The sequence below is a fragment of the Haliaeetus albicilla genome, chromosome 22 (assembly GCF_947461875.1).
Source record: "Haliaeetus albicilla chromosome 22, bHalAlb1.1, whole genome shotgun sequence".
Classification (NCBI taxonomy): domain Eukaryota; kingdom Metazoa; phylum Chordata; class Aves; order Accipitriformes; family Accipitridae; genus Haliaeetus; species Haliaeetus albicilla.
The window spans coordinates 26,508,954-26,523,631 of NC_091504.1; the positions used below are offsets into that span (position 1 = coordinate 26,508,954).

Sequence of the window (14,678 nt, forward strand, 5' to 3'; positions counted from 1 at the left end):
GGAAGTGAAAACTGAGGAACTATAATTTTGTTATCATATTCCTTTGAGAGTGACAGAGCAAGAGAACAGACAGGTTTTTACAGTACTTTCATTTACTTTCTGAGACCTGTTTTGCTAACATTTCTTTGAAGGAGGTCTACAGTGATTATTAAGTTGGTTGTGCATATGTGTTAAGCTTCCACTTGCGCAAACAAAACTGTATTCTTGGATGGCAAACGTGTTCCTCCTATGTCCTTCTTGCCCTGCGGCTCTAGATGCAAAGGGTAAAACAACTATAGCTATGCCCTAGTTTATTATTGCTGACTTGCTCCAAGAAGAAAAGCTTGCACTTGGTGTCTATACATTATGCAATTTATCTTCCTTTAAGATAATTATTACATCCTTAGCCCACAGGCTCTAGCAAATATATAGATATATTTGATGTTGTTGGAATATGTAAGCTGTCACTGGGATCGCAGTGGATAGGTGTCGTGGTTTCAGCCCAGCCGGTAACAAAGGACCACGCAGCCGCTCGCTCACTCTTCCCCGCCCCCCTCCGGTGGGATGGGGAGGAGAATTAGAAAGGAGAATAGAAAAAAAAAACAAACGGAACCTCGAGGGTTGCCATAAGGACAATTTACTGGGACAACACAAAAAGAGAAGTTACAACAACAACAACAACGGTACTCATAAAAGAAATATACAAAACGAGTGATGCACAGTGCAACTGCTCACCACCCGGAACCCGACGCTCTGCCGCTTCCCCCACTGAAAGCCGAGAGCCCACCCCCTAGCCCGCTCCCTATTTATATACTGAGCATGATGTCACATGGTATGGAATAGCTCCTTGGCTAGTTCAGGTCAGCTGTCCCGGCTGTGCCCCTTCCCAGGTTCCTGTGAAAATTAACTCTATGCCAGCTGAACCCAGGATAATAGGACAGTACCCAAGTATTACAGATTCAAGACTTTGTCATAAGGCATGGAAATCGTTTTGACCCAAGTGAACATCAAGTGCCCTCACTCCCTTGGGGAAGCATGTATTACAAGCAACTGTGAGTTGCTTCTTTTCAGAAATAACACAGATGTCCAGAGAGATTCTGCTTGAAACTTTTCCTCCTCTGGGTGCTTCCTTTGCAGTGAAAGCGGACAGTGCTAGGCAAGATCACTCATTTTATCACCCCAGTAGTGTGCGGATACATGAAGCTTCAGAGCAAACAGAGAATTCAGGAAAGTCACTTGGTTTGAAGTGGACTTTTTCACTTCATCAGCTCACTTGTTTGAAGGTGGGCAGAAGATGCCTCACATAAAGTGACTGGTGTCATGCTTCTGTCTTCAGATCTGCTTGTACCATAGTCTCTTCCACGGGGTGCATGGAAATACCTGCTCCACCGTGGTCTCTTCCAAACCTTCCATGGGCTGCAGGGGAATCTCTGCCTCAGGGGAATCTCTGCTTCAGGGAAATCTCTGCACTGGTGACTGAAGCACCTCTTTCCCTTCCTTCTTTCCTGACCTTGGTGTTCACAGGGCTGTTTCTCACACCTTTTGTTCCCTCCTCCTCTGCCTGTGTGGCATTTTTTTGCCCTTTTTAAAATATGTTCTCCCAGAGGCACCACCTGTGTGGCTGAAGGGCACAGCTGTGTCTCACAGGGGGTCTGCTGGAACCGGCTGTGTCCGGCACGGGGCAGCCCCTGGCCTCTCCTGGCCACCCCTGCAGCCCTGCCCTTCCGCTACCGAAACCTTGCCCCGTAAACTCAAGACATGCAGGCAGATTGTATTTGCCAAAACTCAACTGGATTTGAAGACTGCATTAAGAACCAGAAAAGAGATGGTTCTTCTGCTACCATTTCATACAATGTTTGTTTGGGGGCTTTACTTTGGCTCTCAATTTTTAAGAGAATTCTTACTTGGCCAGATTTTTTAACTAAACTCCCTTTACTTTGTTGCTTCCTTGCTTCTCTTGCAAAGAGCAGTGTACATTTATTGTCTGGTATATTATGTATGTCTGTGGTTATATGTCTGTCCTGTATCTTCCTTATACAGTTGGGTCTTGAGGCTGACTGTGATAATGTTTGCTGAGTATTTCAAGATATAATTTTTGATGACATTGTGGCAATGCAGCTTATAATGAGCATCCCTGTCCTTTTGTTTTTAAATACTTCCAAAAGGAATGATGTTTTCTCTGATGACATGAATTCACCTGTTTTAAGCAAAACAAGAAAACTAGAATCATGACCCTTGCTTTAAGTATCATCTTTTGAATGCTGTATTTCTTTTAAAGAAAAAGTGATGTCAATTTTAGTTGCTATTCAAACATATTGATGACTAAAATCCTCACAGTAAATATTGAACTGTTTCCTGACCAGGAAAATGCACTGCATCTGTGCATGTTTATTTAAGTAATTGCATGATTGAACATCCTTTTTTTAATACCTTTTTTTTTATTATTATCATTATTTTGGGAAATTATGAACAATGCATTTGTTTGACTAAATGATTATTAATTTTTAATTTGTTTCACACTCAGTTTTCATAGAGAGTTAAGTACAGTTGACATTTAAAATCTACTGAACAGAAGCAAAAGTATGTAGAGGAAAGACATTGAGCTATGTCTGATTATTATGCTGTGTATGATTTTCAAGGTATGTAGTCTCACTTGCTTAACTCTATATATTAAAATAAAACCCAAATTTTTCTTAATCCTTTAAGTTTCAGTCAGTTTCTCCACTTGCAGTAGTTGTTGGCTATAAAAATGAGTAAGTTGAATAACTTGATCTGAAAAGTGTTTTCTCTTTCTTTGTAGCTGCAGATGAGGCCACTGCTGTATAAAGCTACAAATTCTCTTTTCAGGCACTTGGAAAACTACTTTCAAGTGTTCACTTTAAAAAAAAATATTTTTGCAATAGGAGATAAATAAAGTTTTCTTTTTTAATGGAAGGTATTTGTATATATAATTTAATTTACATTTGATACATTTTTCAGAAAAATACTTACAGAGAGCTGTGTACTGCTTTGGAATGATTTTTTTCCCCCCCCTAATGTATACATAGGTCAAAGATTACTGGGAAGTTCAGCACCTGTCAATATTCCAGGTTCTCTTGTTCGTTCCTCATCTTTACATTCATCATCATCCCTTTCGACCTCTCCACTCAGTTCTCTTTCACAATCGCTGTCTCAGTCTTTTGTTTCATCCACTACGGCTCCTCACCACCAGCAGCCTCAGCCTTTGAAGACAGAACATAGTATGTTAGGCACCTCAGCCTCTTCTCACAACTCTTTAGGTAAGTAAGTTGAAGGCTGCACTTTGTGTATGGTAAGAGGGAACTCAATGGCAGGTAAGAAATGTTCAGTTCAAGGCTTTGCATGTTTCTTATGACTTAATCTGGACAACAAAGCCTAGCTATTGTAATTAATAACACTACTGATAATGGAGTTATATGTGTGGTATGTGGGAGGAAGTTCAAGGAGTGAACTTCTGTTCCTAGTGAAGGGAAAAAAAGAATTTTTGGAAGAGGACATATTTACAGAGGCGTTTAAAAGGCATGAAATAGAGCAGTTGGCATACAGTCAGCAGGAATGCATTTTAGCTGCAGGATTTTGCTAAAGGAAAATACAAAACAGAGAAAGAGGAAGAATTAAAATTACGTATGAGCTGCTAGGAACAAAGCTTTTTGTATATGTGAATTCCCACTCTTCCTTCTCCTTTTTTGGACTGTACTGTCTTTTATTAAAAGCAGCAAGAAAAAAACACATGTGTTAAGTCTCCTGAATTGCTTTAAATACTGTAAACATTTTCCAGACTGTCACATTTATGAAGGTAGTGAAATAATGAGTCTTGCAGATAAAAGCGTAAGTTTTACAATGTGGCACATGTGTTTTGTTCTGCATGTGAAACATTTTGCAGCAGTGTATGCAGAATTTTTTTTTTTTTCTGCTTTTGTATTACAGGTTTAAATGGTGTTACAGGGAGTATTTGGGACTTTGTAACTGGGAGTTTCTCTCCTAGTCCATCCCCAGTACTAAGCAGTGGCACTACCCCCTCAATAAGCTCAAATACCAGTGGGAATGAACTAACTCGAGTTAGACAAGAACTTGATGATGCCAAGAAAAAACTAAAACAATGGGAAGAATCTTGGCAACAAGTAAAACAGGTATGCTAATTTATGGTAATATTAAATTATATATATATTTTTTAACAAACAAGCAGCTCTTACTGCTTTTCCTTTTTACATATCTTCTTATCCTTGGACCCAGAGTTTTATTACAGTCTGTCAAACAAATATTTTTTCCATCCTCAAAATGAGCTAGCAGCATAAAGGAAACTGAGCTTTTTAAAGAGCAATTAATTTTCTGAAAGTTAATTTGCCTCTCTAGACAGGGAGACTTACACATGTTCAGGATAGGGCTGAACAGCAACATATCTTGATGTTTAAGTACCTGAAGATGTACATTTCCTCCTGTACCACTTTCAGATAATAAACACACAAAAAAGGTAGAGGCTTGCCAGCAGCTGTGGTTGTCTAGTGTACCTGGACAGTATCTAGCCATCTCAGCAGTCAAACCGAGGTTGTTGATAACTGCCAGTCTAGTGCATTTTCTGTGGTCCTTTCGTTCCCCTCATGTTGCTCTCTCTGTGATGAGGAGTAGTTAAGTAGCTGTACTAAATTTGATTGGTTTTGATGTCTCTTTACATTGAATTATGAATTTAACATTTGAAATGTGTTCCATTTATAGAGCTCCAAAAAGGCTTCTTGCAGTTTACAGACCAGTAACAGTGACATACCTAAAAATTACATTAAGACAAAACAAGAAGAGTTGTTAATTAGAAGGTAGGATAAGTAGGGAGAAGTGTTAAATTGACAGTGAATGCATTGTTATGTCTAAAATTAGAGATTGCCTGCATCTTTGAAGGCTTTTGAATTTGCTCTTCTGTTGTTAATTTAAAAAAACTATTTTTTATATTCTGGAAATCTCTTTCTCCCAGGCGTGTGATGCATGGCAGAAAGAGGCTCAAGAAGCAAAAGAACGTGCTAACATCGCAGATGCAGACAAACAACTGGCTCTTCAGAAGAAGGAGGAAGTGGAAAATAAATTAAAAAAGCTGAAGGCGCAGTTAGCTGCTTGTTTGTCTACTACATTACCTTACACGAAAAACTATGGAGATATAGAAAAGATATCTTTGCCAAAGCTTCGTTCCTTACAAAATAGGCTGCACTTAGACTTAGAAACAATAGATGAGGTGAGTTTCTTCATCTGCATAACTATTTTTGATTAACTGAAACTGACAGCTCAATAACTTTCAATGACACATTTATGCCAGGTTTTACTTCAAAGAACAACACTGCTCTCAGTGTTAACGCTTTCTTTTCTGGAATAGAGGATGGTTCAGATTTCTCAACCTAATGGATTCTTCTAAGTTTTTGATCAGCTATCAGAACAAATCACAAGTGATTCACAAGAATTCTTGGGGTGATTATAAAAAAGATTTAAAGCCAGCTTTTACTCCCAACGTTTTGGGCACTACCTAAATAAATAAAAATAGTTGCCCTCAGTAAATGAAAATAGTTACATGCTTTTCACTTGTTTAGAAGGTAGGTGGTGAGGTTGCCTGCTAGGAGTTTGTTTTGTCAGAGAGGCAAGTACAGACTGGGAGCATAGAATCATTGATGTGAGAAGGGACCTCTGAAGATCATCCAGTCCAACCCACTGCTCAAAGCAGGGTCAACTCAAGCAGGTTGGTCAGGGCCTTGCCCAATAGTGTTTTGAGTATCTCCAAGGATGGAGAGTCTACCTCCTCTGAGGGCAACCTTTTCCAGTGTTTTGACTATCCTCACAGTAAGAAAAGTTTTTTCTTATGTCTTTGTGGAATTTTCTGTATTTTAGTTTGTGCCCTTTGCCTCTTCTTTCACTGGATACCACCAAGAAGAGGCTGTCCCTATCTGTTTTACACCCTCCCATCAGGTATTAATAAACACCAGTAAGATGCCATCTCTTGTCAAGGCTAAACAATCCCAGCTCTTTCAGCCTCCCCTCATATGTTAGATGCTTCAGTCCCTTAATCACCTTAGTGGTGTATTTCTGTATTTCACCTTCTCTCAAATCCAGACTCAGTTTCTGCCAAAATTTAGGATGCTCTTTCACTGCCAGATTGAGGGCATTTCTCAGGGCTTTCAAAGCTGGGAATAGCAGGTGCCACTCCTCTGAGCACATCAAGGAAGATAATAGTGACCATGCACTGCTCCAGGCACCATACTTCAAACCTTGCCGGACACAACTTTGTTTCACATTGCTTTCTCCCCTGAAATGTCAAAGGGCAATGACACCACATATGAGACCAATTCTTGCTGGTTTGTTTTGGCTGTGACAGGACTGTCCAGACAAAAAAAAGATTTCCTTTCGCTACCAGGACAGTCTGCCATATTCTAGTACCTGTTTGAGTTCCACGGTGTCTTCTCTGTCTCAGTTCACCTCCTGTCCAGTGTTGTCTGTATCAGTATGAACTACAGTCTTGGAAAAAAAAGCCAGGCTCTTTTTAGAAGAGTTTAAAACATAATTTAAGTCTTTGTCAATAAAGTAGGTGGATGAGGACGAGACTTGCTAGTTGCCAGGCTCCTGTTATCAAGTACATTTACAGGATTCTTGATTGGATTAGGGACCACTGTTGTTTTTCTCCTAAGGGATTTTAAAGAGGAGCAAAAGAGTCTTGGGTTCTTCTACCAAAAAAGTCATTACATCCTGGAATGGAAGTCATCTTGGCCAGGCTTGAGTGATCAGAACCATTACCACCTTTTCCAGCTCCTCAGTTTCTCATTTTTCCTTTACCACTGTGGCTTCTTCTCACCTAGCTCTTCCTTCCAAGAGAAAGTTGCGATCTTAGGCAGTGCCACACATAGCATTCTTGGTTCTTCTCTTAGTCCGAACCATGTCTTGCTCTTCAAAAATTAACACGCATCAAAAAGCATCCAATTCTTCCTGTTCCTTAATAGGGTTGATATGCCTTATTACATGGAGACATTTATTTGCAGTTGTAACTGTCGTGGTTTAACCCCAGCCAGCAACTAAGCACCACGCAGCCGCTCACTCACTCCCCCCCATCCAGTGGGATGGGGGAGAAAATCGGGAAAAGAAGTAAAACTCCTGGGTTGAGATAAGAACGGTTTAATAGAACAGAAAAGAAGAAACTAATAATGATAATGATAACACTAATAAAATGACAACAGTAGTAATAAAAGGATTGGAATGTACAAATGATGCGCAGGGCAATTGCTCACCACCCGCCGACCGACACCCCGCCAGTCCCCGAGCAGCGATTCCCCGCCCCCACTCCCCAGTTCCTAAACTAGATGGGACGTCACATGGTATGGAATACACCGTGGGCCAGTTTGGGTCAGGTGCCCTGGCTGGGCATGAGAAGCTGAAAAATCCTTGACTATAGTCTAAACACTACTGAGCAACAACTGAAAACATCAGTGTTATCAACATTCTTCACATACTGAACTCGAAACATAGCACTGTACCAGCTACTAGGAAGACAGTTAACTACATCCCAGCTGAAGCCAGGACAGTAACATACTCCCCAAAGTCTGTATCAGTAGCTTTATGCAAAGTATTGCACATTTGGGGTGCTTCCATTTTGTTTTAATGCGAACATCTCCCATGGCATGAGAAAATGTAATGGTGGTTTGAGGTGGCAAAATGAGTGAGTATATGACAATGAAAAAGGGTCATTTCCTGGGGTTTTTTTGGTTTTGCTTGTTTGCATCTCTCATCCCAATGATGCAGGAAAATTTGAGTCCAGAGGTTCAGTCCTAGATACTTTCCTTTCCAAAAGCACCTATACTCCTCCAGCTGCTACTTTGAAGGTTGCGCATGCTCTGATCTTATGACCCTCAGTTCAGCTATCTGTCATACAAAAATATTGTACTTTGTGTTGTTAAATTAGAAGTTTATTCAGGACAGCTAAGTGTAAAGCTGCTAGAATGCAACTGTATACTTTGGAATCATTTTTACTGAGTGCAATAATCTTTTTACAGGTGATTTTTCAGCTTCAGTCAAAGAAGTGTATCGTGTGTCAGGAAGGTGATCGTAGCATTATCCTGAATCCATGTCAACATTATGTACTTTGTGATCACTGTGCAGCTGCACAAGAAGAATGTCCCTGCTGCAAGAAAAAAAAAAATCTGTGGTAGCATACAGGCATAGTACTCGTATCATGTTCATGAATTAAATAATTTTATGGGTTTGTATTTTGTATAAGAATTATATCACTCATAATTAATCCATTTAATAGTGCTAGACTGATTTCCATTTTGATGTGAGAAACGTAGTTGCTTTAAGATAGAGAATAAGGCTTGCTCACCTTTACATATCAGCTTCAGTCATTTGATAAGGTTCTGTAGTCTTGAGGTTCATTCATTCCCTCCGCAATCCCACTGCAGCCTTTTCTGACTTCGGCTTACATTCCCAGTGCACAAGCTACTTAGGTTCATTTGCACTGTAATCACTTTGTATAAATCTTACCATAATGCCTGAATGAAGTGTTTATACCTGTTATTTTCATTAACAGAAGATGGATACGTAGATACAGTAACTACACACTCCACAGTACAAATGGTCCCTTTGCCATGTCTGTTGTGTGTAGAACACCAGAGCCAGTATTTTGGAATCAGTCTAACACTATGTTTACTTGGATGTTTGAAAAACTCTGATTAATATAAAAGCACTTTTTAATTATTGTGTTTTGTTAGAAGATATGTTGTAAATTGCTTCAAGCTGCTTTCTAGGTCTTATGTTTATTTTTTAATATGCAATAATATGATGTGTTATATGTGTACTGTGAATTTAAAAGATTTCACATGGTTTTACTGTTAAATCACAATATGATTAAATAGAAATGACAACTTAGCTAGTTTTTTTACAATTTATAAGTTAACTGCATACTGTAGTATTTATAAATGTACCGGCGGAGACAAAACAAGTGAGGCACATACGCTTTCATATTCAAAGACATGTTTTCAATTTGAGAAACAGATCACTTTTAGTAAACAACTGTGCATTTGCATATTTCCCTCACTTTGGGTGTTTGTAGTCTTTAAGTTTTTGTACATCTAACCTGTGTGGTACTCATCGGGAACAGATATGATATATATAATATTACCAAGTGCCTATGCCCAATATCCTATAAAATGGCAGAAGACATAAAAAAAAAATTTGCAAATAATTTCTATTGCTTAATTTTGTATTGAACAATTTGACAATAACTAGAATATGTCTCTTGCTTTTATAAATATTTAAAACCACACTTTTTTCAGTAATGAAGTAATGCACGTTTGAAAGAAACTACAAAATTATTTAAGTATGTAATCAGGCAGTGACACTTTGACACAGTGATTCTTTCAAAAGGTGGTAATATCCTTACTTCATCCTGGTAGTTGGGAACATGCAGTTCAGGAGGAGAAGTTAGTTAATTACTGCATGTTAACACTGTATATTTTTACTTTTCTTACATGGAATAATTGCCTGCATTACTCCTTTTACTGTTAAATTCAGGTGTGACACTAGTACAACTTAGATTGAAATGACCTACTACTGTGTTACATGATTTCTATCTCAGTATTACTGTATTTAGTACAAAAAGTGAGTTCATATAGGCAGCAAAGAGCTAATCTATTTAAAGTTCAGTCATGCTAAAACAAAAACCAAGATGTATACTAAAATTATTATTGTCAAGATGGAGCTTTTATAACTGTGTCAGCATTCAATAAAGGGCCCAAGCCAATAGTACTGAAATCACTATCTCCTTTGGGTTTTAGCGTTCTTTGTACAAAGGCTTGAGTTGGCAAAAAATCATTACACGTTTTCCGTGAGAACTAAATGTACAGGCTTGTCACTGCTTTCCTAAGACATGTTGATCTGCAGGAACATTGGAGACCTTTTGGGAAGGGAGAAGTAGGATAAAATATTAAATACATTTCTACTTGATTCTGTTTCAAAATTTTGTCTGAAGATTAAAGACCAAAGTTGGGTTTAATAATGTGATTTTGTTGACTTTAACACAGTTTCTCTAAAATGTTTGTGCTGAGAAAAGTATAAAATTGGACTGTATTTGCATTTTCCAACACACTTTTCTGTCCTAAAATAAGATATTGCTATTTTAAAGGTGTAGCCAGCTTTGGACTTTTAAAAAAAGGAACTTGGATCACCAACTTTGGCTGTAGGTATTAATGTATTTTTTGCATCTGTGCAGTCTATGACAAAGACTGATTTTTGAACCTTAGCAGCATTTTGGACTAAAGCAAACTTAGTTATGTAAGGGTTTTGATTTTTCAAACAGTGAGCAAATCAAAGAATAAGATGTAATTATAGTTTGAAATTATGTTACATATTTTTCAAACAAGCATTTGTTTTGGACTCCAGTCTACTATATTTATCTAGTGTGGAACAGCATTCTGCAACCATTGTGCTCACAAAAACATTCAGAAATATCTTAGTGAAAATTTTTGCTTTGGTATTTTAGAAGAAACCAGCTTCGGGCCACGTTGTGCTGCCCATATGCAGCTATGTGACATTTGTTACCCATGAGATACTATGGAAGCGTGGTTTTGTGCTGTCTTGTCAAAGTTTATAGTTCTTTATGTGTATTTCAGTGCATTTGCCTATGTCCTAGGGCTATTTTGTGGTCCCTTTTTTTGGTACTAACAGGCGATTTTCCTCATGTCATGACACCAACAAAAAAGGAATGTAAACAGCACTTGCAGTGTGAATCATCACATTGACATTCATAGTTTATGTGTGCTGCATTTTTAGAGGAAATTAACTAATATATTTAGTCTGTTGCTTTTTAAAGTTGTATGTTTTGTGTTTTACAACGATGAATCTTGAAAATAATTATGTGTGTCCTGTAGTAATATCAGTACTGAAAATTTTGCAGGTGTTCCCTGTAAGTTTCTTTGGTGCTGAAATACAGACACATTTAAAAACTGTCAACAAACCATTTTGTGGAGAAGGAAAAAACACATACCAAAGAAACATACCTATATGTGAAATTCTCAGACTGGACGGCTTGCTATATTTATAGACGAAGCCTTAGGTAATCACTTGAACCATGCATCATCATAACATAGCAGTCATATGAAAATAATACAGTTGTTCTTCAAAAAATTCTTTTTGTGAGGAATTACAAGCAAAGTTTTCTGTATCTTATTAAGCAAGTCAACTGCAAAAACAAATAAGTATGCACTTTTACACCACTACTTTAAAATGAAGGATAATAAAATAAATGCAGTTGATGAGAGACGACTATTTGGAAGAAGTCAGAAGTGAAATCTGACCTTTGTAAGTATTCATCCTTGTACTATATACATTATCTAGAAACTGGATACATTAAAATTATATTTTAGCGAGACTACAATATGGTAATTTGCTGAATTCACAAAATACATAAAAGCAGACTAAATATATTTTCAAGATTCATTTTGGTATTTGACAAAGTTCTGTGTTAATTTATGTAAGAATATAATTTTAAATGTGAATGCCATTATGTTGTCACAATTATTTTAGCCTGGGGAATAATAGATTAAAAATGTGATTTCTCAGGGTCTTTACAGTTAGGAGCTGTAATTTAACCAGAAGTATGCTAATTACAGATAGATCCCAAGCTGCATGTTACAGGCTTATTATTAGTCTTCTCTGAATAGCAGATTATTAAAAACATACTTGTTTTGTTCTACATTGCCATTCAGAGTATCCTAGTATTAAATATAGGTAGTAATATTATTACTGTCACACTATGCTTGTGTAACTGTGGTCATCATCAGACCCTAAATAAATACAGAATTTTTAGTCATATTAATTTATGGAAGCCGTTAATGTTTTGAGTGTACAGACAGAAATGATTTTGTGAATGAAATTGTTCTTAATACAAAACATATTATTTATAATGCATACTCATTTACTTGTAGTGAACTGTTTAAAATTGTTAACACTTCTTAAAACTTTTCTACACTATAGCGTTTATGCAATGGTTTACAGAAGTCATGGAATTATTTTTATTACCAACATGGAAATAAAATTTTGATCTTTATTTCTGAGCTATACTGTGTTTAGAGACTCAAAAATTTACAGATATGTTTTCCTCTGCAAGTCAATTATGGCATTCCTAATAATTTCAGGGTTTCAACCACTGGGATTGACATTTACTCTTTCAGTGGAGAAAGAGGTCTAACTGATACAAAGAAACTGATTCAGCACAGTGGTCTACTAATCACTTTTCCATTCCATTCTTCTCTGTACCACATGTCCTAAGAACATACAAAATGTCCTACTGGGCTGGAGCTATCGCTGTAAGTCTGTACTGGTATTCTGTCCCTAACAGGGGCAACAGGAGATGCAGTTTAGGAGGAGCACGTAAGTCTCACCTCTTTCCGCAGTCCCTGCCTCTCATACCCCCACCAGTGTTAGCGGATGTTAGAAACTGCAGCCTATTCAGGCTCGCCTTATAGGAGATGGTAGCTTTGTTCCTTTCCAACTCAAAACTTTGTCCTTCATAAGATGCAGAGAATGTGACAGCATACAGTACTGAGGCTGTGGATTCACCAAGGTTTTCTGGAGCTTTTTGTCTTGTCATCTGTATCCCTCCTGGTAATGCCCAGGACTTTTTCAGACCTTCCCCCACCCCCGCAGCCACTGCACATCTGGCAAGGCAAGTAAATTACAAGTCGGTTACTAAAAAGTCTCAGCTTACATGCTGTCCTTGCATGAGAAATTCAATAATGAAGGTGAGGATAGAGTGGTGGGAGCAATCCGAACAAGGTGGAAGGGAAAGACAGACACACACACAGTCTTACATGGTGACTTATTCCCAAGTAGACGAGGTAATAAAGCTGTAAAGACACATGCCTTACGGTCTTCCACTTGGCTTCCCGTACACCCCAAGGCCTTGCACTTGCCCCGCAGAAACAACCTTTTTCACCTAGGTACACCATCGTGTCCCCAGTTTGCTTTCTGATGTCCTCAGATTTTGAGGCACCTTGCAGCCTCTGTTTGCATTTTGGTGTGCCCCAGAACCCTCAGTTCACATTCTGGGTTGCCCCCGAGCCCTCCATATGCCTTCTGGTGAGCCTCAGGGTCCTGTTTGTCCTGCAGTGGGCAACAAAATTCTCCATTCAGCTTTCTCCCCTCTCCCACAGTTTTCTGGGTGCTTTTTGGTGTTCTCCACTGCGAGAGAATGAAAGATTAACGTCTCAAGCATTGCGGTGGGGCAAGTTCTGCTTAACGACGAACCCTGCATAACAATGAACCCGGCATAACAACGAACCGCAGGTGAGAAGCCGATCAGCACAGACCAGCACAGGACGTCTGCGGCAGGACGCGGAGGGCGTCCGTGTCCCGATACGCTGAGCGGGGCAGCTCACCCTGTGCGGCCAAGGACCAAACAACGGTCACACCTGCAGGGAGGGAGAAGTTACTCCTCAAACGACCCCCCCAAGCCCACCGACCCATTTCCTGAAGGTTCTGAAAGCACAAACCACGCGTGACAGCTAATTAGCCTAATGAGTCCGAGTGCCCGCCCAACGGAGGGGCAAGGAGATGATGAAAGGACACAAACGGAACCACCGCGCGCGCCTTCTGGAACTGGACCTTTAGCCTGGAGCAACGCTGGGCCCAGGGGCAGTGAGATCTTTCTCTTTTAATTTCCTCTTCCTCTCTCCTTTTTCATAATCCCTGCACCTCATCCGTTTAGACATAAACCGCTGACCAAGTCTGGGACTAGGAGCGGATCCAGCCGCCCCACGGCACTTCTCGGAGAAGGAGTCTAGAAAGCAGAGGGGGTCCACTCTGAACCTCGTGACTCAACGGGAGGGCTGTCCTTATTCCCTGAATTGAGGTATATGGTTACCATGGTTACACGGGTCGCTGAGATAGTTTCATGGCAGTTCCTGTAGAGAGAAACCCCGCCTTCGGGGGTTCAGTTTGCTTCTGCCATGAATAAAGTGTTTAACTGATCGTCTGGTGTTGTTTCACCTTAATTTAGCCCGAGGGAATTCCGAACGCAACACGACTCCCTGGTCTGTCCAGCCCGGGTCGTGACATCCACCATCAGCTCTTTTCCTTTTGGTTTGCCCCAGGGCCCTCCTTTGCCTTTCTCTGCCCCAGAAAGGGGGCCTGCAGACCATCGCCCTAGGAGCCGACCGACCAACTATTCCCCGGCGGACCGACGAGCGCGGCGCCAGGACAGACTGTCGAGGTGTCCCAGGGGCATCGGGGCCCCGAGCGCGCAGCCGCGCTGGGGGCTCGGCGGAGATTCCGGGTGCGTCGGCGGGAGGAGGCAGGGGGGAGGGAAACGGTGTCCCAGCGGGGTCAGGAAGGAGGGCAGGCTGCCTCCCGCGGCATGCCGGGAGCTGTAGTCCTGGGGCACGGAGCTTCCGGTCGGACATGGTGCCTCCCGGGGCATGCCGGGAGACGTAGTCTTCTGGCGCCGGGCTGCCGGGCGGCCAGGCTATGTTTGCCAGTGCATGCCGGGAGCTGTAGTTTTCGCGGACTCGGCTGCCGGGCAGCAGCGTTGCTCTCGGGCGCGTACGGCGCGGCGCGAGGTGTAGTTTTGTTGCCGGTTTCGTGTGCTTTTTTGCGGGCTTCTTGCTGCGCCCGCTGCCCGACTAGAGTCCAAAGCGCGGTCCTGCGCGTGGGGCGCCGCGCATGCGCGA

At 40.5% G+C, this 14,678-nt stretch overlaps 1 protein-coding gene and 2 long non-coding RNA genes across 18 annotated transcripts in view; 1 reads left to right on the top strand and 2 right to left on the bottom strand.

The window, feature by feature from the left end:
* The window catches only part of UNKL (unk like zinc finger), a 61,936-nt gene extending 49,871 nt beyond the window's left edge, over window positions 1–12,065 (top strand). For 13 of the 16 annotated variants that reach the window (XM_069810630.1, XM_069810634.1, XM_069810633.1 and 10 more), the window contains 4 exons: window positions 3,027–3,257; window positions 3,925–4,127; window positions 4,961–5,215; window positions 8,010–12,065. In XM_069810630.1, coding sequence (XP_069666731.1) covers window positions 3,027–3,257; window positions 3,925–4,127; window positions 4,961–5,215; window positions 8,010–8,165 — 845 coding nt within the window. In that variant the 3' untranslated portion in view covers window positions 8,166–12,065. The remainder of the gene's footprint in view (window positions 1–3,026; window positions 3,258–3,924; window positions 4,128–4,960; window positions 5,216–8,009) is intronic. The other 3 variants (XM_069810632.1, XM_069810647.1, XM_069810636.1) reach the window with 2 other exon arrangements.
* Window positions 3,008–7,002, bottom strand: LOC138690591 (uncharacterized). Its single transcript, XR_011329389.1, has 2 exons — window positions 6,406–7,002; window positions 3,008–3,200 (listed from the first exon to the last, which is right to left on the bottom strand). It is a non-coding gene; the product is annotated as an uncharacterized lncRNA (long non-coding RNA).
* On the bottom strand, window positions 7,901–14,590 carry LOC138690592 (uncharacterized). Its single transcript, XR_011329390.1, has 2 exons — window positions 12,393–14,590; window positions 7,901–8,137 (listed from the first exon to the last, which is right to left on the bottom strand). It is a non-coding gene; the product is annotated as an uncharacterized lncRNA (long non-coding RNA).
* Window positions 14,591–14,678: the final 88 nt, after the last annotated feature.